At 47.0% G+C, this 27,691-nt stretch overlaps 2 protein-coding genes across 3 annotated transcripts in view; one reads left to right on the forward strand and one right to left on the reverse strand.

The window, feature by feature from the left end:
* The window catches only part of CCT4 (chaperonin containing TCP1 subunit 4), a 44,579-nt gene extending 26,409 nt beyond the window's left edge, over window positions 1–18,170 (reverse strand). Inside the window, exons 1-4 of the mRNA XM_065428982.1 lie at window positions 17,956–18,170; window positions 13,981–14,033; window positions 12,438–12,527; window positions 11,332–11,440 (exon numbers count right to left, since the gene is read on the reverse strand). Of these exons, the coding sequence (XP_065285054.1) occupies window positions 11,332–11,440; window positions 12,438–12,527; window positions 13,981–14,033; window positions 17,956–18,070 (367 nt within the window). The 5' untranslated portion in view covers window positions 18,071–18,170. The remainder of the gene's footprint in view (window positions 1–11,331; window positions 11,441–12,437; window positions 12,528–13,980; window positions 14,034–17,955) is intronic.
* A 165-nt stretch (window positions 18,171–18,335) lies between these two features.
* l(2)dtl (WD40 domain-containing protein denticleless) overlaps window positions 18,336–27,691 on the forward strand; it is a 42,918-nt gene continuing 33,562 nt past the window's right edge. For both annotated transcript variants that reach the window (XR_010563682.2, XM_065428981.1), the window contains exons 1-5: window positions 18,336–18,552; window positions 18,956–19,044; window positions 19,628–19,667; window positions 21,869–21,967; window positions 27,386–27,568. Coding sequence is in view for 1 of the 2 variants with exons in the window: in XM_065428981.1 (XP_065285053.1) it covers window positions 18,498–18,552; window positions 18,956–19,044; window positions 19,628–19,667; window positions 21,869–21,967; window positions 27,386–27,568 (466 nt within the window). In the remaining variant the exon portion in view is untranslated. The remainder of the gene's footprint in view (window positions 18,553–18,955; window positions 19,045–19,627; window positions 19,668–21,868; window positions 21,968–27,385; window positions 27,569–27,691) is intronic.

Consider the following 27,691-nt stretch of genomic DNA (forward strand, 5'->3'; position numbering starts at 1 on the left):
AGGATATGTGGCACATTACAAAGGTTCAGTAAAACCTCACGTAGAGTAGTTTCGTTTTAAAAGTAATAAAGTCAAATCCCCAACTCGGCGGCCATTGAACATAATGCGTTTTGCATCCGTATAAACCATACCAGCTATTGTGTATGTATGGTTAAAACGTAGTGTTTCCACTTTTCGTCGCGAAATCAAGGCAGTACGTTGGCCCAGAACACCAACGAGCCTCAGAGATCGGAACGGCCCCCAAATGCAAACGCAGAGGGCGCTTGGATGGGTGAAGCCACATTATCATTTCGGCATCGAGCCAGTGTCGGAGAGCGTTGTGGCCCGTGTTACGGCATCGTGCAAGCTGGGACATAAACCAGGTGCTCAGCATAGAAGAAAAATTTAACATTGTTCGTGCTGTCGAACATGACACGAAGAACTCTATGCTGGCATGCAAGAGCGATCTAGCATTGACTATGGTGTGTGCCATATGGAATGCAAAGGAGAATTCGCTCGTCAGTGTTGCTGCAATTGCGAAAATGCATCAGCTACGAGGTTCAACTTTTCAACATCGTTGTCTCTGTTACAGTAAAAGCTCGTTAATTCGGACTTCTAGGGACCGTAAATTATGTCCGAATTAACCGAATGTCCGAATTATCGAGCGGACAAAAAAAAATAAATGCACGACTTTCATCAACAAACCTTTATTGCCCAAAGCAATTGAGAATGCTCGTTTGCTTTCGAGCAGAAACCCGCGCGGATACTATTTTACGAAGTCCTTCCAGGTGCTTAGAAGCTCGCATGCTGTCTGGAGAGTCCCAACAAAATTCTTCCAACACAGCGAGGGCCTCCACGGCTTCCTTCACAGTGCGAGGGGGCCGAGGCTGCTTCTCTCGCGGCTCCTCTTCCTCCTCAGAATCTTCTCCGTGCAGCACGTCCCTGACAATTTCTTCTTCGGCAAGCGAGCCGACTGTAACAACGCCGTCATCAATGCCGACGCAATCAGCGAGTGTCACCGCATCCGGCAGAACTCCTCCAAAATCCTCGCAGTCGTCTCCATTGTCATCTAGCGACACTTCGGCCACTGCATCATCGCCAGGCTCACGCACAACGAAGCCACTGTGTCAAACAGTTGGCGACGACATGCGCGGGCATGTTGTGCCAAACGTAGGCAAGGATGTTGACTGCGCTCAAAAGATTCACGTCGTACTGCTTGCCGACTTCATGGCACAGGAGCATCCGTTCCAGCACGCGCCTGCGGTATTTCGTCTTGACATACTGAATTATGCCTTGGTCCATCGGTTGGAGGGCCGATGTTGTGTTCGGCGGCAAGAAAACAACTTCTATGTTGTCCATTCTGGCGACACTGTTATGTGCACTACAATTGTCCAGCACCATTAACACTTTGCGGTTCTTTGCGGAAAACTGTCGGTCTAACTTCTGCATCCAGCCACGAAAAATTTCCGATGTCATCCAGGCCTTTTTATTCGCTCGGTATTCCACCGGAAGAGCAGGCATGTTCTTAAAGCACCGTGGCTTTTGTGCCTTTCCAATGACGACAAGCGGCAAGCGCTCTGTTCCTGTCATGTTGGCGGCTAAAAGAATGGTGACGCGTTCCTTGGATCTTTTGCCACCGATGCACGGATCTCCTTTCATGGTCACAGTTTTGTCTGGCAAAGCCTTAAAGAAAAGTGCTGTTTCATCAGCATTAAATATGTCATTTGGATCGTAGGCGGCGATGTGCTTGAGCAGCTGAGCGTTCTTCCAGTTGTTGGCAACGTCTTCGTTGACAGCGCCTCTTTCGCCGCACACAGTCTCAAAAACGAGGCCATGTCGCTCTCTGAAGCGCGCGCACCACCCTTCCGATGCCTTGAATGCATCGATATGCATCATCAGTGCAAACCTCTCGGCTTGCGCCATGATTAGGGGTCCACTCAATGGCAGATTCGCATTACGCGAGTCGACCACCCACCGAAGCAAAGCCTCTTCCAACTCTGGATGAGCTGCTGTTCGTAGACGCTTTCGTGATGCTCGAAACTTCTCGCTTTCGAACGCCTGAAGAATCTGTTCTTCATTTTTCACATACGTGCTCAAGGTACTTCTTTTCACATCGTACTTCTTCATGGCTTCTTGCCGAGAGAGTCCGTCCTTCAGGGCCCGCAAAATTTCCACCTTGGTAGCCAAGTCCTTCGCCTCGTATTTCGGCCGCTTCGCCGGCGTTGCCATCGGCGGAGAATGCAGTGACACGGGCGCACAACAAAAAAGTAGCAATAAAGTTCAATAACTGAGCTGAGCTAAATCCAGCGGTCCTCGGCAAAATAGCGTGCAAGGATGTAGCGCACCAACAGCAACAAAGCGACAAAATGGCCGCGCGACACATGCAAAAACAAAAAAAGCACCCATCCAGCCACAAGTCGAGCCAATTGGATTGGATTGGCCAAGTTTCAGCCACTTGATGTCAATGACGATGCTGCGTTTGGGCAGCGAGGCGTTGGTTTGGGTATCACTTTTGTGCCGCGTTTGCCGTATTTTCGTTTTTGAGCCCCGGTGGCTGCCCGAAATCGTCCGAATTATCCGAGGTGGGCTCGAATCTGTCGGAATTAATGAGAGTTTCGTCCCATAGACTCCTATATAGAATTGTAGGGACCAGGCGCGAAGGCCGAATTATCGAATTTTCCGAATTAACGAAAGTCGAATTAACGAGCTTTCACTGTACTGCCGAAGTGTGCAAAGTGGCCATGTAGTGAGCAGAGTTTTGTGCACGAAGACGGCCAGGTGTGGACTTAGGATCACGCTCCAGAGCGCCACATGGCAGTTTACTAAGGCTAATGTTTTCCTATGTATCTAAAGAAATTTTGTACATAGAGAGCTTATACAGTAAAACAAACCTCGTTAATTCGGCTCCCGTTAATTCGGAAATTCATACGTCAGACCGTCTGGTGCCGTCAAACATGTACATAACCTTATGGCAAGAAATGGTCCCATCAAACATGTACATAGTATGGCCTTATAGCACAAAACTCCCGTTAATTCGGACATATTTGGTCGTACTTCGGTTAATTCGGACAGTTCGCGAAGCTCATAGGCACGTGCGGCATATAGGATCAGGAGCTGGATCAGGATCAGGGGTGTTCAAATCACACCGCCAGCAATGGCGTCTCCGATTAGCGTGCGCCTATCTCAAAGGCCATGCTAGCATGTGCTGGGAGTGCTGAAAGGCTGCAAATACTTCAAGGCCACCATTGTTTATTTTATTGCTACATAACAGACAAACCTACGTTTAAAAAAACATGGTGGCAATGATGTACTTCTGACTTTGCAGTCGCTTTTGGTGCTTGGCACTACCTCTGCATCGCTATGGTTATCGGCACAGTAGTTATCGGTCTATGCTAGCAACCCTAATTTATACATACATGTTTTTTTCTTTGTATTGCTGTCCGCCATTTCCGATGTTGCCTTTCGCTTCTGCAGTTTCTTTTTCGTTGTTGTTTTTATCGTGTCTATTGGTTTGCGTCAGGTGCGTGTGCGAGGACGGCAGAATTTCTTTTGTGCGTTATATTTTGTTTTCGCTTTTCTTTTTTCCATTTATACTTTGTTTTTTCTTGACATCGTGCGCATACCCGTTGCTTTGTTGCCGCGCCACCGTGTGCTCTCGTGCCCCACCGTAGTGGGCGAAGTATGAGGCGAAGGATTTGGCAGCGAAAGTAGAAATATTGAAAGACGTGAAGGCAGGAGTGCCTGGACAGGTCATAATAAATAAATTCAACGTGAAGAGAAGCACGCTCAGCACGTACGTGAAAAATGAAGTGGAGATTCTTGAGGCGTATAACAGTGACAAGTTCGCTGACAACAGGAAGAGACTGCGAACGGCAGCGCACCTAAAACTTGAAGCGTTGTGAAGATGGATTGCCGATTCGCGCTACACACAGCTGCCTTTGAGTGGCCCCCTTATCTGTGCGCAGGCCAAAAAGTACACGCTGAAGCTCAGCACCGAAGACTTCAAGGCATCGGAAGGCTGGATAGACTGATTCAAGAAAAGACATGGCCTGGTCTTCCGAAGCGTGTGCGGCGAGAAAGGGGCTGTGAATGAAGGCGTTCTCAAAGATTGGAGGGCCGGATTACCCGCACGCCTAGCCGATTATGATGCCTGCGACATTTTTAACGCAGGTGAGACGGCCCTCTCCTACAAAGCCCTGCCAGATAAAACCATCACATTTAACAGGGACCCTTGCGTTAACGCAAGGGCGAACGAAGTAAGCAAGTAAACGAAGCAAGGACAGAATAACAGTTTTGCTGGCTGCCAACATGACTGGCACGGAGCGGCTACCGCTATTGATAATCGGCAAAGCAGAAAAGCCGAGATGCTTCAAAAGCATAAAGAAACTTCCCGTAGACTATCGCTCGAATCGAAAGGCGTGGATGACTTCACAATATTTCAGGCCTGGCTGCGCGAACTTGACCGCCGCTTTTGTGCAAAATAGTAAAATAACTGTAGTGAGCACAATAATGTGTTGGGGCTGACAAACATGCAGCTACTTTTTTTTTGCCGTCTAACACAATGGCTTCCCTCCAGCCTCTGGATCAGGGAATTACCGTAAAAACCGGAATATAGGTCGAACTTTTTTTCAAAAAACCATCGCGAAAAGTCGACCCTCGACTTATATACCGGACATTGGCGGAAAAACTACGGAAGTCTTGCAACAATGGGCGGATGAAGTAAACAGCCGCCATCGCCATCAGCAGCAGCGCGGCGTCTATGGCGGCATGGCGACGTTGTGGCACCGGAATTTCGCGTTTCCATTGTCGCAATGTTATATTAATTGAAGGCTGCATTTTCATTTTGTTTCAAAATGAGCGGAAGCCGACATCAATTCACCGTCGCCTTCAAGAAAAAGGCGATTGAGTACGCGGAAGCCCACGGCAACCTGGCGGCACAGCGCGAACTTGAAGTATCCGAAAAGAGCATTCGGTAGTGGCGGAGGCGAAAGCAACGTATTACAACTTGCAGCAACCAAAAGAAAACGTCATTTCGTGCCGGATCGCAGCGGACTGCAGAACTGGAAGGCAAGGTTGCGGAGTCCGTCTGCGAGTTGCGTGTAAGATCGCTGCCTGTGACTGCCGAATGCATCCGTTTGAAAGCGGTAGAGATCGCACGCGACTATGGACTGGGCAGCGAGAAGCACTCGTCATCCAACTCTGATCAAAGGCGTTGCTCTGATTCGGAGTAGCGCTTGCGCATTTCGTGCCCTTCTGTGTACTGTACACCCGACGAATTTCTAACAGTATCACGCGACCATCGACCCGCGTGTTTATCAGCACCTTATCATCACGGCACGGAGCGGCGAAATAGCGAAAGTAAGGGCGTGTGTACACATGCGCGTATCTCGTTTGTTTCGCTGCTCAGCGCCGTTAATAAGGTGTTGACAAGCACGCGTGTCGATGGTCGCGCGATACCGCTAAAAACTTGCCCAGGTGCACTTGCGATCAGCATTTAAATAAATACTGTCACCATTGTGCAACCCCCTGAGTCGCATTTGTTTCAAGGTAAGGGTGTCATATCTTTCGGTACTTTTGCCATTGAATTTTTTTTTTTCATTTTGAGAATTCGTTAGTTGGGGGATCGACCTATAGTCCGGTTTTTACGGTATACAGTATGTGAAAGGCCGATACAGAAGACAAGTGCTTCAGCGCATGTTGCTCTGTATGGAAGCAAACTGTGACGTAACTTTGCTCAGTGCAGTGCACATGGTGGCGCATGTGTGGAGCAACACTCTGCCCACAGTACAGTCGCCGACCGATTTTCCGGACTCCGAAAATTCGGACATGCCCGATTATTCGGTCAGCTTCGCGGCACCGCCATTCTCCCCATAGACCATAATGTATAACAACTGCCGAAAGTTCGGACACCTTGCACCCTCTCGTCTGATTTTTCGGACACTCGTTGAGCCAACTCGGTCGAGAGCACCATGCACCGACTCTGACCGGTGTATGGTTCGACTTGCTGAACGCCATTTTTGTTTTGAACGGAGCTTCCTTGCTGCCCCACGAAGTGGCGCTACTGGAAATCCCCGCTCATCATCATCGTTTCTGCCTGGTTCGATACGCTTGTTCGATAGAGTGGCTCTGCAGCAGTTCCGGTTTCAGCTTAGTAAGCCATGTCAAGACAATCCAGCAGCTGATTTGTTTATTTGCGCACGACGCTGCGAGCATGCCGCGTTTTTTCGCTTGTGTGACTGGTGTCGGCACGGTGGTGTTTGCTTTGTGTGCTGTGCCGAGGTTTCGGTGATCTAACGCGGCATACGGAAACATATCGTCAAGTGTCTAATGGCGCCGACAGTGCCCGCGCAGACTGCGCTGCGGAATGCCGGCAAGCGGGTGCCGGGAGGCCTAAAAGATTTGTCGCCTTCCGATGTGCTCCCTACAGACGCGGAAAATGTTCTGCCGAGACTTGCGCAGTGGTTGCATTGCGATTCCGGACACCGTCTCATTGACAGTTTCACAGGTGCTGACACTGCTGTACTGACATGCGCAAAACTCGACGACGGCGAGATCATTCGTCAGGTTTCTGCTGCACCGCCGGACGATGACCGAGTCGGAAGTTGACGCACCATGTGCTACGCTGCCGTCGCATGCGTAGCGTGTACAAGCAGTGACTGTGCTTTCAGCCGCCTATAGTGACCGTACGACCCTCTCCGAGATTCAGGCTTATCTGATTGTGCGTAAACGGAACAGCGTGCAACGGCGCATTCGCGATTTCGTCAAGCCTACTGCCGAGCCCGAATAAGTGCGTGGAAATAAAGGATTTCATTTTTTTTTCATAATCTGCTTTTTCGGACACCTGTTTATTCGGACATTTCCGCAGTCCCCGTGAGGTCCGAATAAACGGTCGGCGACTGTAATTGCGAACTGTTTCCGACACAGCGGCTTTGTCCGTGACGGTGATTCTTTGGAAGCCGGGCATGCGGATGTTAACCAAAACCATGAGGAAGATGACAGTCATTTTGACAGACTTCTGCCTTCGGACGTCCCGCTGGACGAATGCATCCACATCGATAGTGACGTTGCAGTTGCCGGTCGCCTCAACGGTGAAATAATGGATGTACTAGGCGACAAAGAGTCCGACTCTGATGGCGAAAATGCGGCCGTCATGGATGCGTGTGAAAGTGCCGCGCCGCACTGCTAGAGAGGCCGATGAGGCCCTTAAAGTTTTGCAGGACAACTGTGTCGTTTCACCCGACAGTCTGCTTGGACTGCACCTCCTACAAGAATGGCGAAAAATTTTGCTTGCCGTGCAAATTTATCGTGTACAACAAGCGACAATAACCAGTTATTTCATGAAGTGAAGTTTTAGGCATTTTTTTAGTTATTGTCAAAACCACGTTAATTCAACATTCGGTTAAGGGGGGACGCGGGTCTTGAAACGGCAAAAAATCACAAAAAAGTCGATTTTCGGAAAAGTGCATTTTCGCTACGTTTATACATTCAAGAATCCCTCCGCGAAATCTAGAAGCTAAATTTAACCGGAAAATAATAAAAAATCGCGCTTAAAGGGGCCAGGGTGAACGCGAAATCAGCAAAATTTGGTCAAAAATGTTCAAACTTCGCGCCGTCACCATTTGCGAACGCTGTGGCCGATGGCCGCCATCTTGCGCTTGTTTTGAAGCTGTTTTCTTTGTGCGCATTTTGCACCAGTTCAAAATGGCGTCGGTGAAGGGAAACCGACGCTATCGCGTCATTTCTGGAGGATGCGTCCGTGCCGCCGATTGGCCAAAGCGCGCACACCCCCGCGCGCCTCGCTCCCATTGGTCCGGTGCTCGTCGGCGCGCGCTCGACCGCTCTCGCGTCTCGCTACGTTTGTTTATCTCTGGTTTCATCGCGCCGCTGTCTACGTTTGTTCAGCCGCTTGCTTCGCGACGTTTGATAAGATGCTCATTTCGCTGCCCGGATGGCTGGAAAAGATTGTCGTCTCAACGCTACTACGCGTCAAGCGGCTGTGCAATGCGCGACGGAAGGCGGCTAGGCCTGTCATACTCGCGGAGTTGCCGGTTGCTGGTCTGCCGGGACATTCTACCGGATCGAGTTCCGAGCTGCAAACTGGCGCGTATAGCGTCAACACTTCGTCCGCCCACGCCACGCGTGTTGGCACAGATCGTGCAGGCACCGTTTCCTTCACGACTGAAGAAAGTAGCGAGCGCGCAGCGAGCGCCGGAAAACGTCCAGAGCGCCGGACCTTCGAAGTGCTAACTCCAGCAAGAAGCGAGAAGCCTCTTTGAGCGCAAGGAAGCTGGCCAAAAAGCGGCAAAAAGATAGGATGTATCCAGATTATGCCCCTGGTGAATTTCCTTGAGATGATATTGGTATTTTCTCAATAAAAATGTTGCAGAATGTTTTTCCTTGATTTCTCAAAACAACAATTCCGACAGACTCCCAGTTTTGGAGGTAAAATAGCTTCTGTCCTATTTCAGCTATCAACATAATTTTTTTTTTGCCAGAAAGATAAATGTATGCAGTAAGCAATATGCACCTTTTCAAAGCAGCACTCTTCTCAAAAAGTTTTTGAAGTGGGTCACATGCTTGACATGTCAAGATGGCATTTTTTTCTCACAACTTTGATGAGCTCTAACTCTTGCTCAGATTAGCCTAGAACATTGAGTAATACCTTATGGCACTCCCTGAACATCCTAGATAGTCTTTATACTCAAATTACTGTGTTAGGGTTTTCTGTTTAGAAGCTAATTTTCCTCCAAACAAAGGACTCAGCTTATACAATGCATTTAGAGTATATCAGAAACTACTTATCTTATGGCAAAATTAATTATATTTTTAGAATCTGCATATTAAAATGCACAATGTGTCAAAATTTCGTTGAGATCTGTCCACAAATAAAAAAGTTGTAATTCAAGTGTAGCCTCCCCCCTTAAAAGGTCCTGCAGAGCTTCTAATTAGTTCTTGCGGCTCCAGGCACACTCAATGTGTCGGGATTTTCGACTGGCAACAGCCGACAGCACAGTTCCACCGCTGAAAGCGTCTATGCAGTCGGCACTCGCTGCGGAAGATAGGAAGTTCGATGCTCGTACAAGTAACACATCGCGCTTCCGCGCCCCAACATATGCACTGTCTTGGGCTTCGTTGCCGGCATCGCGGGCAGCAAAGAACTAGAGAGAGAGAAAAAAAAAAGAAGAAGCTGTGAAAATAATCTAAAAGATAGCGCAAGGCGATGAGCAGCTCGCAAGCAGGGAGGCGTCTGCTGAGGTAGACGGAGCAAGGGGCAACGACGACGCGAGTGCGGCGGGCATGGCATCGAAGGGAGCAGCAGCCAGTGGCAGGCGCACTTTAGCCCGCGGGATTTGAACACGCTGCTCCGCATCGCATCGCGGGAGAACACCAGCAGTGCCTCAACCACGCTGACGATGCCATTTTGCAAGGCAGCAAAACAGAGAAAGAATTCACGGTCAAAACGACACCAAGGTGGCGCAGGCAGGCAGCATGAGTCGGGAATGGGGCGCGCGAAGTTTGACTTCATTACGGGATTTGCACATGTTTTGTGGGCCGTAGTGGCCTCAAAAGTAGGGTTTTTTCCTTGGTACTTTGCGGCTGAATTAGGTGCTGAGAATTACTGAACAGGTAGATTATAAGACATACAACCCAAAAATACTGTTTTTCAAAAACAGACATTTTTGCGATTTTTCTGTTTTTGAGGGCCGCATCCCCCATTAACATGTGGGGAAAATATTAAAAAAGAAAAGTGATGTAGAAGCTGAGAAAATCGCACTTTCTTGTGCACTGTCGACAAAAAAAGGGCAGAAATTTGGCCATCGGCACGAGACTTTCCTTGACGTATCGCTGCCATTTGGAACAGTCGTAAAGAGGAGAGATGCGATCTTCAAATAGGCACAGTGTTGTAGTTCACCGTGCAACAAATAAAGCAAAAGAAGCCAGTGAGAAACGAAAAAGATTGTGTTACAATTCGTTACTGCTGCCACAAGGATGCAACAATGTGCTCCTATTGGCCGACGCTGATTTGAATTTACTGGCATGCATTTGGCACGCATTTTGACAGCAACTGTACGACTAATCCATGTTAGGTTTCATTATTGCATCCAAAGCGCAACATTAGAGAATTTACAATTCAAAATGGCGGAATGGTCGCACATTGTACCATTTGACCGGGAAAGGGGGGGGGAGAGCAGAACCCTGCAGCTGGCATGCTTCTTGCACTAAAGGGCTTATGCAAGCACTCTTCACACAAGTGACGCGAGTTCGGTGCACGCATGCTCTTGCATAAGCATTCCTCGAGTGTCACTCAACCTTTCCAAATGACACAGCCTGCAAGTGACATTAAATGTGAGGCTAAAGATCTTACAGTGGTTATTAGCTGCCAGCTTATGCAGCGCCTGCAAGGAGCCCCCTGCTCGTAAGTGCTTCTCGTCCTTGCCACACATCAGAACCATTGCAGTGCAGATCATTGAGCCCTCAGATGTGTCCTAAGGCTTAAATGAAAGGATTCATCACGTGCATGGCAAAATAGCAGAGAGATGCACTGGCGAGACTTACAAACTACAGCACACCATTACAGACAAGCTATGTTAAGCTGCTTTTGCAATGCGATTAGCTGTTCACGGACACCTCAAAGTTTTCATAAGGCATGGCGCACGCAAGCAAGGACACAAATGGTAACATGAAGCACTTCCCCGGCACATATAGTGGCTAGGACACAAGTTCTGCCACCAAATCAGATCCAAACTGCTTCAACGTTCCTCTGTCATGGTGCTTGATAATGTGGCAAATGTTTGTGAGCACTGCAATTTGTAGTTAACTTACAGGTGATGCACCAGTTGACAAACACCCAGAATTTTTTGCCAGTACGCACGTTCACATTCTGAAACATGGGGCCGCTGGAGAGCCCAGCAACTGGCCCAGCTGAGAACATCTGATCTTAATCCCAGCACGTAGTACAGAGAACTTCGTTTGCTCTGTAGTACTGCTCACAGCTGTGCACACACAACCCAAGATTCAATACCACATATTACAAGGGGTTGGTTTGCACTCACTGTAAACCAAGGGGCAAATGATATGCAGCCCAGGCTATTAGTCAAGAACAGCATGTGAGGTGATTGTGAAATGCTACACTTCGGCCAGCCAACTTCTAAGACAACCACCGCGAAGACAACATTGGGAGTGTAAAGGAATAAGCTTTGCACAACAAGCAGCAGTGTATGCCGATACTTCCACACACGAAAGAAACTTATCTGTCATGATTCAAGTTATGTGAACACGTGAACAATTGGCTGGCGATTCAACATGACATGGCCCATGAAAAAAAAAAAGGGCAAGCTAAACTGAACTGACCTTTGAGAAGCAGCTTGGCTGCAGCGTCCAGCAGACTGCCTGCGATGACCACGACCGTGGTGGTGCCATCGCCAGCCTCCACATCCTGCGCTTTGGAGAGCTCCACCAGCTGCGTGCACAGGTATGACACAAAAGCGAAGGTCACCAGTGTGGGGGCTAACAGGTAAAGGCACTTTTGCACTTGCACAAGTCCTATGCAACCACAAACATAGTAGAAAAACCAAATTTTGCTCATTCATTGCCACGGGAACTGCACCACCGATTCTGGCCTCACCAGCACCATCCCATTGCACATAAACTTCCAGAGGTTCCAATGTGGTGTGAAGTTCAGCACTGGAAATGGCTTCAGCTCTGTTAAGCACTGGCATTTTTATCTCTGGGCAACATAAAGCTGCAGGTGCAGTACAGTCCACTGTTAAAGAAAACACCGAAATGTACTTTGCAAAATGCTTATAGCTGTTTTGAGGTGGACGTCTTGGTAATAGTACTTTTTGACTATTACAGTGGAGTCGGTTGGTGCAGCACAGGGATAATTGGAGATCGGAGGGAGTGGCCTTCATTCTGCAGTGGACTTAAAATAGGTTGATGATGAGGCCTAACTAAAACGGAACTTCAAGCACTTATTTTCTATAAGATAGTTACCTTCAAGTTATGTTCTTGAAGAGACCCTGCAACTATACTGACCGCTGCATACAAATGACCTAAGTGCTCAGTAGGGAAGGTCCTTGTGATAATCGTTTCACTGAACCTGTAACAGTAGAGCGTACTGTACTGTACAGTTGGTGTCAACAGTTTACAGACTACAAGATCTGGGAACACGCTCAACATATTTCTGCAGCCTGGTACTATTTGGCTTTCAACCTGCAGTGGTTTATGCAACAGGGTGTCGTACGGCTTTAGTGCCTCAGTCACAAACTGCTTGGAAATTCAACACTGTCTCGGATACCAAGGGCATAAACTTTTCACACAAGCTGTACACTTGCACAAAGATGGCCAGGAGCCAAAGATCACCACCGCACACACTCGACCAGCAAGGGCCTCCATTGCATTAATGCAGACCATAGATGCAGCACACACGAAAAAACAAAAGGACAGCGCAGCCATACCATCTTGGCAGCTGGGTGGAGCACCTGCATCTGCTTCAGGATGGTGGCACCATCATTCGTGATGGTGACGTCCCCGTTGGCTGCCTGGATCTGGAAAAAGATGCAACAAAAAGCACCACTACAGTCCCCCCGTCTAGTAAGCACTGCAGGACACATGCCCCTACCCACAGCTCTCAGGACCCATGAAGCAACATTGACAGAACATCGAACCTTGAAGGACCCCTCACCAGACCACATAGCAAATTCTGGTCATACATAGGACCTTGTTTTATGTGCCCTCCAAGGGGCGTTATACCACAATAATTTTTCAAATTAGTTCATTAATAGCAGAGGTCGAAATAATTGAAGTGGCACGAACCCATGATTTCAGGAGGCGAGCGTCACCACCTAAGTACTCTCTCCATTTGCCCCGTCGACTCTGCAAGCGAAATTCCTTCTCTGTGTTCTCTCATACGAGAGCCGCAGGATCGCATGACGAATGCGCCACGAGCGCCTTCTTTTTTTTCCTGATCAATTCCACAATAGCGAGCAATGAGGCAGGCGTGGGAGGATGAATAAGCATGATCGTGGTGCTGGAACACAGTAGAAAATGATAGTTCCATTCTCTGTGTGCGTGACACGAGAACAAGCACATGAAACGGAAGTAAATCTCTCTTGCTAATATATGGAGTAAAACACAAACACACAGATGTTCGGCTTGTATGTTTGTTATTTCTTTAAACCTTAACTCAAGTATTGAAGCAACAGATAAAACAAGTAACCGATGTTGCCTTGAATAATTCTTAAAGTCGCATGTCCCTATGAGCAATGTCAAAAGCGCCACACCCGTATAAGAGCTGCACTTCAAACTTGCCAGCCCAAAATTTCAGGGAAAAAGAAAAAGTTCCAACAGAGAAGCAAACACATTCGATGCCCCGATGCCGCACATGCGCAATGGCGAATTTTCGCATGCTGCATGCCTCTGCACGCAGCTACCAGATGGCGAGAGCTGTGCAATGACCTCTGATGCAATGGTACATCCGGCATCTGCAAAAGTTGCCAGCTGTGCCAGCACCATCCTGACCAAAAGGTTCGATCCCGTGTAGGGGCCGCACTTAGTCAAAATTGTGAAAAAAAAAAAGACAAAGTGCGGCTCTTAGACGAGTCTATACAGTAATGGAAAGTATAGAAGTACTAAGCTCGTGAAGCATTTGCTAATTCTGAGTATATTTCAGGCAGTCGCAAACGAGACTCGTAGGACTTCTAAAGGGCCTGAGGACTTGCTGACACAATGTCGCTGTCTTTGATGCACCAGTTACTCAGATTGACATAAATTCGTGCAAATCATTTTTTGCTCTCTCCACAATTTTAATTTTTTGCAAGGACATAGCATAGACCTGTGTTCTTGCTGCCACAGAGAAATCTCTAACATGGCCAATAGATGATCCATGATACACTAAAGATGCTAACAGTCTACTGTTCTCACACACATACAAAACAATGCAAATTAATGACTTCCACCATTGTTAGCTCTAAATCTGTTGAAAATAAGACCAGTACTAACCATTTTGTCCATGCCCCGTGGTCCCAAACTTGTGCGTATAGCATCAGCAACAGCTGGAAATGTAGAGCAGTGTTTGCCATAATTAGGGGAAATGCCCCAAATTATGCTCAGAGGTTTTATCATCTCATGGCCCCACAGTACCCGTTAGAGAATGAAACATTACTGCCAACTAAAACCAGCAACAAGTATTGCTTGCCAAGAACGTTGCACTTCACGGCTCGTAACTTGATGGATAGCATGCTGAGCAAGACCTACATTAAACTGCCTTCTCAACACTTCACTCAATTCTAGCCCACTCTACCAACTACCACAGCACTGCAAATGTTATTGCTATAGTAATTACACACACTCCAGCCACACACACCAGAGAGAGTTCCAATCTGTTGCACAGGACAAGCTATGCTGGAGCACTGGTACGCAAACACAGGATTATAATTAAAGAAAGGAGGGCCTTTTGCACCATGGGCAATGCCTCATCAGATGCTAACCACACCGTGCAGTATCCTTTACAGAAGTGACGGCATGACTAAGGTAGCGAACTCTCGAGTAGGTGAAAGGATGAGAAGGGGGGAGGGGCAGGAGCCACCAGTCTATACTTGCAACTAATTTGATTTTTTTTTAAACGTCTACTGTGTTGCGACTTGCAACAAGAAACATGTGGCGCAGTTACATGGCTAACATATAGCTACCAATACAGATACAGATGCTGTGAATGGCTACGGCCTACACACAACTACAGCCATCACAAAAAACAAAACTGCCTTTTTGACAATGCAACAGAACCAAAAAAAAAGGCGAACAAGCTGTCAGGCACTATAGAAAGGAGTATCTGGTCTATTGCCATCCAGCAGGAAAAAAATTAGCAAAGTTAGGACATTTGGCCATACCAACTTGGTAAGGTTGGGGAACGGGACATTTACTTCAAATTGCAATGTTTGGCAAAACTAGGCACATCGAAATGCTCGATGCAACCGGCCTGTCAAAATGCAAGGGACTGCTGAACAGGCCCAGTCCACTTTAGTGCTCTAGCAGAAAGGCTCCCGTGTTAAAACATGGCCTTCTGATGGTGATTACGAGTGAATTGCCCTTTGAATTGGGGTGTTGGCAAGCGCCACCAGACTCCAGCATACTATTTAGGGGAACACTAACAAGAAATGCTAAATTAGGACTGATAAAACATCCCGTCAGGACTCCATTTTAATTAATTTAATGGTAGGAAGTTGACTACCAGAAGACAATATGAAAGCCAAGGAACTTGAATTTCTTTTGTTAAATTTCACATTAAGATCCCAGTGCCAGTATGTCTGCGATGTCGCAGACATTAAGCTTCTTTTTTTTTTTTGTTGAAACTTGCCAAGTTCGTTGTTGGGCTCTTCTGCAATATGAGACACCAGTTATTTTATTGATAAAAAATTATACTGGGCAAAGCAGAAGCCTCCAAATCTATGCAGCCATCAAAGGAGGCGTCACAAGTAGTGTTTTGTTTTTTAAGGCCCCTTAAACTTCGTAAAGTAGTGACAACCTCCTCCTCATTTCTCCTCTCACGCTCCCTCCTCGACCGTGACGCCACCTACACCGATCGACCGTAGCAACGGTGCCAACATGCGCTCCTCGCCACTTCTCGAGCGAAAATGGCACTGAAGCAGGGTCCACGCGATGCCATTAGGCCAATAGCAACGCGGCGTCGGCCTTGGCCAGCGCGTGCGAGGCAGCACTCTTCAAAGCGTAGCACTACTTTACGAAGTTTAAGGGGCTTTATTGTTTATCTTTTTCTGGCCTACCAAGCCTTTTCGCGCTGAAGTACAGGCTCTCTTAGACGTGATAAGGGCTTAGTTCATCAATACAGCTCACCTCGTTAAAGCAAATACTTAATAGCCTTCTTTGGCTCTTTCGCCTGTTTTCGTGGTAGACTTCCACCGCTAATGCAAAGTGCATGTGCTCCCATGCAACCGAAATACAGGGTGTGTCCATCACCAAATGCCAAGTATTGCAGCTCTTGCAGGCACAAGTTCTGTCCACCTATAATACTGCTGCAAATGTGCTCACTAAAGATCCTGTTCTCTACGGAATCACGCAACAAATTTAAGCTTAGATATCCTCACTTAAATATGTGTTGCCAAGCACATCACTCCTTTTATAAAACAAGTACCTTTCTAAAATCATTCAGCAATTCGTTTACATTGACAACTGTCGATGGTTTCTGCACATTTCTTCCCCCCTCACCAGTATCTTTTTAAGTTCATATGCAACTATATGCATCTGTAATGTCTCCATATTTGTTATTGCCCACATTTTCACAACATATACACTTGATTATGCCATCCTGTGAGCTACATTATTTTTTATTCTTCACTCAGTCTCTTTTTCTTCTCTGCTTGTTCATCACAAATCTTCCACAAGCCTCTGACACTTTAAACATGCGAGATTCGTGGAGATCAACATTTGTGCTTCGAGTTGTCCACTCATTGGCCCTCACGCTGCAATCTGCTAGCCTCCTGGTTAGCCCAGACAGAGTGCCCAGCCTTGAAACGAGTTGATCCCTGATTAAAATCCCACACCAGGACAAATGTTTTTCAACTGCAAAGCTTTTTTTTCCGGGGGAGGGAAGGTGTGGGCTTCCTCTGCAGCTTTGCGCTTCAGTCAAGCTGACGAGAATTTTTCCTTTTGTGAACATGCCTTCACCTGACCTTGCAGGCTGCCGCAGAATTGATTTGCCACATGCAGACTGACATTTTTATCCCCTTCTGTCATACATGTACCCCGAAATATCAACACGATGTGCGTCATTGTCTCCGCACAATTTCTTGCATGCCACGCACAGGCTCATCTTCTTGAGTATGCCTCCTCTTATAATTACGCACACTTAGTAAGCCTGCCCTAGCCTCAGAAAAAAGTGCAGCGCCCCTAGAGTTATCGCACACTCCATTCCTGATCTCTCTCTTCCCAACTTAGCTCTACAATATCTCGTATTTCATCTCACTAGATCAAGTGCAGCATCGCCTAGCAAGTGCCACCATGCACGTCAGAACACTTGCAGCTCAAGTCATCGCCGAAACTCAGATGTGTCCTAAGGCGTTGGGCAAAGTGTCATCACACGGGCGTGGTGGCTGCCAAGCTGTGCACCTGAAGAATGCACCTTTCGAGCCTGTGCTCCTAAATTTGACATTTGCATACTAAGTGCTAAGCCAACAAACAGCACTGAAAACTATTTTGTCGGGGAGAGGCGTTGCTCCACCTCACGTTGTTCAGTAGCTGTAGCTTGCTATGACAACGGCCGAAAATGTTGAGAAAACAAAACCTGCTTAGGTTGGCCCGTGCGGAGCTTTACACATGCGCTCAGTACACGTATCATCGGTGATCTCAGTACACCTGGTTTTTGTCATTCATTCGATATAGGACATGTTTAGTTATCGAGATTACATTAGCCACTGCTGCCAACTTTATTCTTTAAAAAACCTCCGCTTCCACTGAGTTACTAGAATGGGCACCTTTGTATCTAGTAGCCCGGTGACAGGACACTTGATTGCAATAGAAAGTGCCTGTGTGACCTCAGTGAATATTGGTGCACCACAAAGGCGACTCGCTATGGGAGCTCGCTCACTAGAAACCAAAACAGTTCACGGGTAAATGAATACACAGTGCACTAAACTCCTTCTGCGACGCGCAGTTCACGGATAACTGGCAGAATAACATGAAAACCGAAGACCTGCTCCTTTTTTTTTTCTTTTTGCCTTATATGGGCAACGCCGGAGAGCCTGTCCAGTTCGATGCCAATGCAAAGCGAAGGACCAAAGCAAAACTAAATCGTAAAAGTTCCAAAGTTTGTTTTATTTCGCTTCACCACCAAGGGTGCTCGCCTGGGCTTCCCGGAGCACTAGTTCGCCTTGCAGAGACTCGAAACTGCACCCCGAGTTCGCATGTGTCAGCGATGAGGCACCGAGTGTAGGCCTAAGGCACGTGTGCCCACACAAATACCTTTGGCAGCGGTGATGTTGCTGTGGCGTACTTGCGACGGCTTATCCTTGTCCTTATAGCTCGCCCTGTCACCAGTACCGCCCATTGAGGATGCAATCGGCGTCGGCGCTTTCATCGTGCTTTAATTAAATTAAATCGTATCAATGGAAACTACTAAAACTGGTCACCGGTCACACGCCCGCAACTTACACAAAGCTTCGGCAAACTAGCCCGCAGTATAACCACCCGGCAGAACAAATAATGCGTTTAATTATAACAAAATAATTATTACACATAAATGTATAAAAGTATTATATTATTGTAAGCACTACCGTTATGCAGTACGTATTTCATAATGTATTTATAATGCAATAAATGCGCCACAGGTGCGTACGTACGTGTACACGTGACCGTCATCTGCCGAAAGCCCGCCTGAATTGTTTTTTGCGCGAAAAGTCGGTGGGTACCCGAACGGCCGTTTAACAAGTGTTGAAGTTCGATGCGGGTTAAAATTTGTTGCTTAAAAGTTTCACTCTGAGTCGTAACTGTCAGGAGGGACGACGATGGGTCCCAGCATGCTAAATCTGCTTCGGGGGAACGAGCACTTTCGTATGTCTGGTAAGTTGAAGCCGCGCTTGTTATCAAAACGCTTGGGCGCGATCCGACATGTCTGGCCATTTAATAGCAGCCGTTTACGGCACCTTACGTAACCGTCGGATGCGTAAAGCGAAAACTTCAAATCAAAGCTTACGCTCTTCTAATGGGGTTGTGTTAAATTTGTTAAGGCCTCGACGTCGCTGTGTTTATGCGATTTCTTTGTTTTTTATTTGGCGCGAACTGCCTATATTTGCATCACCATCGCCGCTCCAAACTAAACAATCGCCTCGCGTCTTCTGCAACATTTGCAACATTTGATTCGTTACGGAGCCTTAGCTGTAGTGTATGCAATGCGCAGAGCCAACGAATAATGTTGCTTGTTTGAGTCTGTGTTGTTTTCTATCGTGTTCAACCTTAATTGCAGTGAACGACGGGCGGGCGGCCGCGCTGACCTATTCCGTCCTCAAGAATCTCCACAGCCGGGATGCAAGCGAATACGTCATGCGAAACGACGTAAGTGACTTTTATTCATTTTTGGGACGTATTCTCAAGCTCTTCCCTCCTGTTCCTTATTTTACAATTGCCGACAGTGCCTTTTAGGTAAATGCGCGCCCAAACTGTAGGCCTTGATCGATGTTCGCGCTCCACGCCTTTTCTCGGCGTCATTGTAAGAGGCTCGGGCACCTTGCAAAATTTGTTGAATTAGGTACTTTTGTGCTAAGCATATCGAACACTCAAGCAGACGCAACTGTAGCTGTTTTACGCAGTTTGGTTATGTTCGTAATTTCGCGCCCGATCTACCAGAGCACTTGTATGCCCGCAATTTTATTTGCGTCGTCTGTGCGATGGTGTCACTCCGAACTTGCGTTACCGCCGCCCATTACCTTATGAGCTTCCGCAGATTACATTTCTTTTTTTGCGAGAAGAATATTGTTTGCCGTGTTTAAGACTGCGAACAGTCAGGTTGTATAGGCTTGGCAATTAGCTCCTTTGCATTATGGAGAAAAGCAAACTTTACATAAAGCCTCTGTTATGGAATATGCTTTGTGTGTACTGTCGAAGTGCTTGTGTGAGACCTTGCGCCGGTTCTTCGCAGGGTGAAGAAGTTTCTCCGCTTGCGTGCACCTACTTTTCAGGTATGACCCTCACTTTGTGCTTGTTGTTTGTTTCTCTAATGATGGACTGCTGAATTCCAGAACGGAAGAGCAATTAAGAAGTGTTCGGTGACACAGAGGCCTGGAAATTACTTTGTAAAGAGAGGTACACATCAGGAATTAAGCGAAACATGCAAGCAGTGGATAAAGTGGACTTCGGTGTGCTAGTCGTGGCGGCACATACTACATTGCATGCACAAGCAATATTTGTTGCAGTCCTGCGAAATGCTTTCCACCACTGCCTCATCAACGGCTCGGGCGAAGCAGTGCTTCTTCCAACAGCGGACGCTAAGGAAGCTTTTTACATGAATAAAGCATGTTAAATGACTGCGTGCTGTGGAAGCCTACCACACTTTCGAAATTTCTGAACCCTTGTGGTGCCACCATGGTGTTCCTGGCAATGGTGGGACAGGGCGACCGTCGTCTGCCGATTTGAAATGTCCTATCTATGTCAACTGTAAAAAAATTGTAATGTAACTGTAGATCAGTGTAGAATGCTAGAGTATTATTTCAAAAGTTTATTGCTATTCATTTGGAAAAAAAGAGTCAAGTGGTTGTTTAGAAAATGAAGACCAAATTGCCCACTTTTGAATTTCTGCACTCGAACAGTTGCAAGGAAACATAAAAGGCATAGCTGTTGGTACAGCAATATACTTGCATGTGACTCAGTGGCAGTGAAAGCTAGAAAGGCAAGGTATCCGCAAGTAAGGGTGCACCCGGAAAATGTCCCACGTTTTCCTCGGTGTTAGTTTAAAGCAAAACGTTTTAGAACAGCTATGTACGACAAGGTACAGGTGACTCCCATGAATTCGGCCTCGGATCATTTGACTTATAAGTTATTGCTTAAGGGGGGGGTACTGACATGATATTTTCGACTGTTCATTTGTTGGGTTATATGAAAGTCCTAGGCCTCTAAACCCTAGAAGAAATGGTGACAAGCCTCATAGCACCATTAATAATTCGATAGCTTCATTTTTTTGCTTTCAGCTTTTTTTTTTTTTTAACAGCTAGTTTCGGTCTTGTTTTTAGGAGGATACTGTGTCGTGATGACACAACACGGTACCCCCCTCAGACGCGCAGCACCCCAAACGCGCAGCAGTTACTGTAAGCTTGAAAACCTAAATTCAGCAGGCGATGCCCCCACTTCCCTTGGCGTGCTGTTCTATATCAATTTGTTTTTATTTTAGCTACCGTCGCTTTTTCTGTCCATGAGTCAGTCTGTAGCCGATTGTCTTGTGGCATGTCACACTGAGCCAGTGCTTAAACATGTCCGCACTATTTGCCTCGTGCTGGTTGAGTGGCGCCATGAAAGCAAGAAAAAAGAAAACTACTTCAAGTAATAAAACGATTCGTATTTGTTCATTTTGCTGGAGTTTGTAATTCAACCTTTCAGATATTTCGACCAAGTCTTGTGATCCTGCAAGGGTAGAATGAACAGGAATCCACTGTTATACTGAGTGGCAAGTTTGACTCGCTTTGCTGTCTTTCTCTTATACTTTTTGGGAAATGCGGAAGAATACTCACTAAATTTAGTGACTTTCTCAGTAAGTCGCCAACACTGCCCCGCGAATGGAGTGTTCTGCGTGCCTCTTGTACTCTTGATTGAACTCATGTTGCCTGTTACTTCTTAACTAGAAGAAGGGGAATTAATAGTGCCCAGCTTTTGGGGGGTGGGGTTCGAATACCCTTCGAAGTGCAGAGGACACACCCATGTGAAGCCAACAATTGATGAAGTCAGGGAAAGCTGATATGAACGAATTATTTGCAGTTTTTAATTGAAGCAAATCCTCCACCTGAAACAGCGATTGCTGGTGTTAGCAGAAGACGGGAAAGTGAAAGAAAAAAATACTCGAGAGCATGTGACAAGCTAATAGGAAATGAAAGTGGATGAAAAAACAATGTTTGGGGGGGGGGGGGAACTGAAAACGTAATCTCCGCATTACGCGTGTGTTGCACAAGCAATTGTGCCATGGCGGAATCCGTTCTCTCATCTGCATTCTTGGCCATTTTATGTGTGTGGGCAAGATCTTAACTCTGGGGGTGTTAACCAGCGCCGATCGTGGCCATTGCGGCACATCTCGCATCTCTCCTGTGCCGTAGCTTCCGTTTAGCGTTAACTGCTTTTATTTTCCGCGGCACTATTGCTGCCGTCCTGATGCTTGTCTGGTTCGTACCTCCTGCAGAGCCAGACCTCCGCGACCTCCTGGCAGTGGCCGACGAGGATGGCACAGTGCACATGTTGCGGACCCGTCAGCCTGGCAACCGCCTTGCCTTGGAGACCTGTGAGTGCCGTCTGTTTCACAGTGGCGGAAGAGCTGTGCCAAATCCGAAGTGCCCTTCGAAGTGCAGAGGACACCGCGAACATGCACAATCGCTACTAATTGTAACGATTGAGCTTGTCGAAGTTGCCAAATTGAAACGTGCCAAGCGTCTCAATGCACTGGCATGTCCGCAATAAATTCATAAAGGCGTGCATGCGATATGTGCATTCGTGGCTTAATGGATTCAATATCCGGCTTCTGTGCTAACGGCCCTGTGTGCAAATCCTGCCGTTGGACAATTTTAATAATGTTTATTTAATTACTTATTACACAGTACGTTGTCGAAAATGACGTTTACAAAGTCGCAAAGCTGCTTGAAGCCAGAAGGACGAAGTTTAGGCAAATCCATGTACTTCCCATAATTCCCATGCTGGTACGATCGCTCCCATTGCAGCTCCCGTAGACACTAGCGCCACAGTTCCCTTGAGTAATTATTGTATGAAACTCTATGGGTGGCACGAATACCAACTTTTTATTTTGTTGTGAAATGCCTGGGTTCCTTGTTTGCGATTGTCGTATAGGCAGTATTGGTTTTATGATTTTATTTGCATGCAGCTATTAGGGCAGGATAGATTTTTTAAAAAAGGCAAATACAGTTGCCAACCGATTTTCAGAGCCACATGTTACAGACTTGCTTGATTATTCTGACCGCAAACCCTTGGCAACACCACTCGCTCCACTGAACCCATGTATAACGGCAACACATTCTAGCTATGAGTATAGAAGAGTGTGCCTGTTTATGGCGTTCTTGCAAAACTAGAACTGTGAATTATTCTAACAAATGGTCTGCACCTTAAGTACTAAGGCAATGTTTAGTCGCTGAGTGTTTTTCAAACCTTAAGGTTGGCAGCTCTGGGAGTGCGATCAACAGCTACTGGTCAACAGAGCGGTATATTGGAATGACTGTTTCGAGTTTAGTCCTGCTTCATCCAGAAATTGGACCACGGCCCGCACTGCTAGTGTAGTGACATCTCGGGAGAGGCCAAGGACCCAAAACAAGGTCTTCCAAGAATGTGTCCTGCATGCATATGAATGTGTCGCTTGGGTGCAACTGTGGGTGGTCAGAATCAATCCGGGTTTCTCGACATCGTGATCTCTCGCATCCCAGGCGTTGCTTTGGGAGGTTAAAGAGACTTAAGTGAGACACTAGAGAGTTTTAGTATAGCGTAAAGCAGCAAACGCAAAGAGTTAGCGTTAGCGTTAGCGTTGCGTGCACCACACTGCGCATGCGCTATACGTAAACGCTGCTGGAGCTCTTACGTACGTACGCTATTTTCAGGATTTAGCGTTGAACGCTAACGCACGCAAGGGGAGCCTTACGTACGGCAAGATGGCGGCGCCAGTCGAAGTGAGAGCAGCCCGCTTCGGATCTATCGAGCCGTCTGCCTGCACTGCTTGGCTCTATCCTTCCCCACTAATGCTCGTGTTCGCCTTAGATTTGTGTGATGATGCTTCGGCAGCGGTGCACAGGTGACAAATGGGCGTTGTTTACGATATACGTTCTCGATTAGCAGCGCAGTAGGCTTAACGAGAGGGTTTGCTCCTAGAGTTAGTAGAACAACTCTATGGGTTTGCTAAATGTGTTTGCTGTATCCGCCTCGAGATGGCGCCGAAGTGTATTTCGCTCGTTCGCTTGGTGTAAAGCCGCATGTGGAACCGATGCATGTCATGTTTTCCGCGGCAAAACACAGTATTGTGGTCGCTGCTGTGGTCACAATGCGTGTGCGTTTTACCAACGACAACGATATGAACCTCGTGAAGGAGGTTTTCGCCTTGAACCCATTCGGATGGACGTCAAGGCAGGCGTCCGTTGCAAAAAATTGGAAAGAAGTGGGAAATCCGCTTTCTGGAAGAGAAATTGCCGGCGAAACGTCCCCTCCGGTATAGCTTCGACGTTGAGTGGATCTTGAGGACACGTAGAACCTGCGCGGTCGCTCTCATTCCCGAAGCATGAAGGTGTCTATGTCATCCCAACTTATAAAGGACACGTAATATGGGTCCCACAGAACACTCGATCGCAGCATGCCAAGATTAATCGGTATGTTTCGCGACTCTCGACAAAACAACGCTCAAACCAAACACCTACATGCGTAATTAACGCAGCGACTGTGGCTTTCGATAAGCTTGACTTAGGGACACACTTGCGGTTTCGGCATTGGATAAGCTCGACATTTCGTGTGGATTTGGCTTTCCAGTACTTTGTGTCTTTACATCTAGATGGCGCTGTATTTGTTTGCGTTAACGTTAACGCTTTTCTCCATTCCGCTATTCTAAAACACTACCTTGTGCCGCGCAGTGCAGTCTTTCTTTGCGTTCACGGCGGCCGCATTTCGATGGGGGCGAAATGCGAAAACACCCGTGTGCTTAGATTTAGGTGCACGTTAAAGAACTCCAGGTGGTCAAAATTTCCGGAGTCCTCCACTACGGCGTGCCTCATAATCAGAAAGTGGTTTTGGCACGTAAAACCCCAAATATTATTATTATTATTTCTTTGCGTTAGCGTTGCGTCGCACGCTAACGCTAACGCAAGGATTTTACGCTATACTAAAACTCTCTACTGGTTCAGTTTAGATTGGTAAAGTGCTCGTGAAGAACTCTAGATGCGTTCGTTTCGAGACAGCTTGTTTATTAGAAAAGAAAATGAGAGTGAAAGTTTCATTTTTAAATTTCGTGCCGAAACCCTGGGTCAGGTACGTCAGTTTGATGTCACGGATTTTTTCACATTTCAGGCCCTTGTGGTTTAGTAACAGTTCTTTGAAACTTTTCAAGTCTGGTCTTTGGCTCTTTTAGAATACAGTGTAATTCGTTTTTACCGACAAAAATTCTAACCAGGCCTGAGCAGACGGCATCGGAATTCACGACGTCGAGGTCAGCTGGTGTGGAAACTGCAAATTTGTGTCGCCACCCCTCATTTTTGGCTTTTCAAACGTCTCCTCGTGGTAAGAGTGGCTGTTTTGGTGTTGTGGAAAGGCAATTTACTAACACAGCTTAAACAATTTTTCTCTTTAGTGTCCACTTGAACCCTATTAGTGAATCAATCATTCTCCTTGACTGACTCATTGCCTGTACCATTCTGCTGCAGAGTATCAAGTGAAGTTTTTTGAAAGGGAGAAAGTGTCATCCACCTGATGGTACATAGCACGAAACTCGTATCGAATTCCTTGGCAGCTAGGTGCATCCCTTAAAGGGCCCCTCACCAGGTCTGGTCATTTTGAGCTGACAAGCGCGGAGCATGCAGTGTGCGCCAACGATGGTGTTCGAAAAGAATTACATCGCTACATGCTGTGGAAAGGTCTGAAATTTCAATCTGAATGCCATTTTCCGTTCTCCTCGTGGCCGCACGCTCCAAGCCGGACAGTGACATACTCACGTCCGTGTGCCTACATACTCGGGTCTGCAGTGTGACGTCGCTCGTGGTGACGCGTGACTTCGAGAATTATTCAAGGCACCATCTGGTATTTGTGTGATCTGTTGCTTCAGTTGACGAATTGAAGTTTATAGAAATAATAAAATGCACAAAACGGAAGGTCTGCATGTTTCTTGTTTTACATTGAACCAGAGCAAGAGAGATGTTCTTCCGCTTCGTCTGCTTGTTCCCACGGTCGTGCAGTCACGTGCGCAGGTATAGAAACTATGCCATTTTCTACTGTGTTGCAGCGTGCGATCATGCTCTGCGACCCGCTTGCTCTGCCTCAGTATTCGTGTAGCACTGAATTACACCGCTAGTCATGTGTGCTTGTGCACAGCTCGTGCGCAGCGCAGCAAAAGGGGGGGGGGGGGGCAGGCAAGGAGAAAAAAATTAGGGTGGGGCCCGATGCAGTGGAGCTCGCCTCCTGAAATCATGGGTTTGCCGCACTGAAATATTTCTATCTCGGCGATTAATGCGCCGACCTGAAAAAACTTTGCAGTGGAACGCTCCTTAGAGGGCATGTAACAACTTTCAGCGTGTAACCAAAATTTGCTATGGGGCCTGGTGAGGGGCCCTTTAAAATGGATTACCGTAGTTACTCTAATCTAACGCGCACATTTTTCCGATAAAACTGGTCCAAGAATTGCGCGTTAGTATCGAGTACGCCCATAACTCTGCGTTGCCATATCGCCATCGGCATTTCAAAATGGCCGCCTTGCACGCGCTTCGAGCCTAGCTGCTGTAGCTTCCTCCGTGTGCTGCAGTACGCGTGCTTAGGCAATGCTTCCTTTGGCTTAGGTTAGTGCACTGTCCGGCTTCCCGTTTTCTGCGTTTGTTCCATCAGCATAGAAGTGCCAACTGCAATGACATGCCGAGTTCATCACGATGCCACTACTAAAAGGAAAGCGATCACGTGTGCGAGGACGGGCAAAAATTGGGCCGCATCACGGGCGTTCGTAGTTCCCGAAAGCTTGCGTGTGGGACTGCTGCAAACAGGAGGGGAGCAGGGAGTGCAAACAGCGGCTGCTGCTACGTACGGTGCGGCCCCTATCTTGAAAGCGATCTGCAACAGAGACAAGAGTCTACGCATCTACGCGCACCGCGCTGTGGTCTCGTCACCTATTTCGCGTCGAAGCGAGAGGCCGCTCAAAGGTCAATTCCCTCTCTCCTGCTACCGCTCTTCCTCACTCCAACATTTTTTTAAAGAGTTGCCGCAGTCATTGAGTGCTTGTTTGCTCGTGCGTGTGTGACACGATGCTTGTTAATTTAGTTAGTAAGCGAATGTTTAAACGTTTACGTGGCCGATAAAACTGCTATCCTTACTTTTCCTATAGCTGTCTACTAATTTGCTATCGTAATTGATGTTTCGTCTTTCGGGTGAAACTGCAACTTTCTTTATTTGTCGCAACTTTAGTGCATTGGGAGTAAATCTTCAGTTTTTTCCAAATGAGAGAAAGTTGTATTTCTGTATGAAAGAATAAGGTGCGCACTACTGTAAAGTAATTTTTGGTTTTTAAGTCACGGCAAACGGGTGCACATTACAAGCGAGGGCGATTTTTCTTTCTTTTTTTGGTCACGTAAAACGGGTGCGCTTTACAAATAAGGGCACGTTAGAATCTAGTAAATACGGTAGTTCTTCCGTTTCGCAAAACTTTTTTCACCTTGCTGGCTTGTGCACGACTGATATGCAGGAGGACAAAGATCAATTTTTCTTCAGCTTCAGAGCTTTCTTTCTGAAAAAGCTCATAATGGTTGCCTTTGTAGCTTTGTGCTACAGTTCAATTTCTTTTCTTCATTACCCTTTTTCCATCTTTCCAATTTATGCAGAACTTCATTTGCCATAAAAAAAAAAGGGCGAAAGGTTTGGCCTCTTACTCTGGGGTTGGCCACATTCTGGTAGGACTGAGACACTGCTATGCTGAGTTCATTAAACCACTCAATAATTGTAATCCTCTTTTTCGTTCTTGTAGCGTTTCAGGCAGATGAGAACGCAATCTTTGACCTGTGCACGAGGCCTGGGCGGCGGCATCTTGCAACAGCAGGTGGAGACCTGTCCATTACTCTCTGGGACCTTGACCACCAGACGGAAGTGTCGAGGTTCAAAGCACACACGGGCAGCGTCAAATGTGTGTGCTTTCTTCCGGGGCAGTCTGGTGAGCTACACTGTGACTTAACAATTTCTTTATGCCCGCCAACTTTTACAATTTCGCCGTTGCTTACGATTGTCGCATTGATGCCAATAATTTTACAGTCCTCTATTCGCGCTATTTAGGGCA

This window comes from Dermacentor albipictus, chromosome 7 (assembly GCF_038994185.2).
Source record: "Dermacentor albipictus isolate Rhodes 1998 colony chromosome 7, USDA_Dalb.pri_finalv2, whole genome shotgun sequence".
Lineage (NCBI taxonomy): Eukaryota > Metazoa > Arthropoda > Arachnida > Ixodida > Ixodidae > Dermacentor > Dermacentor albipictus.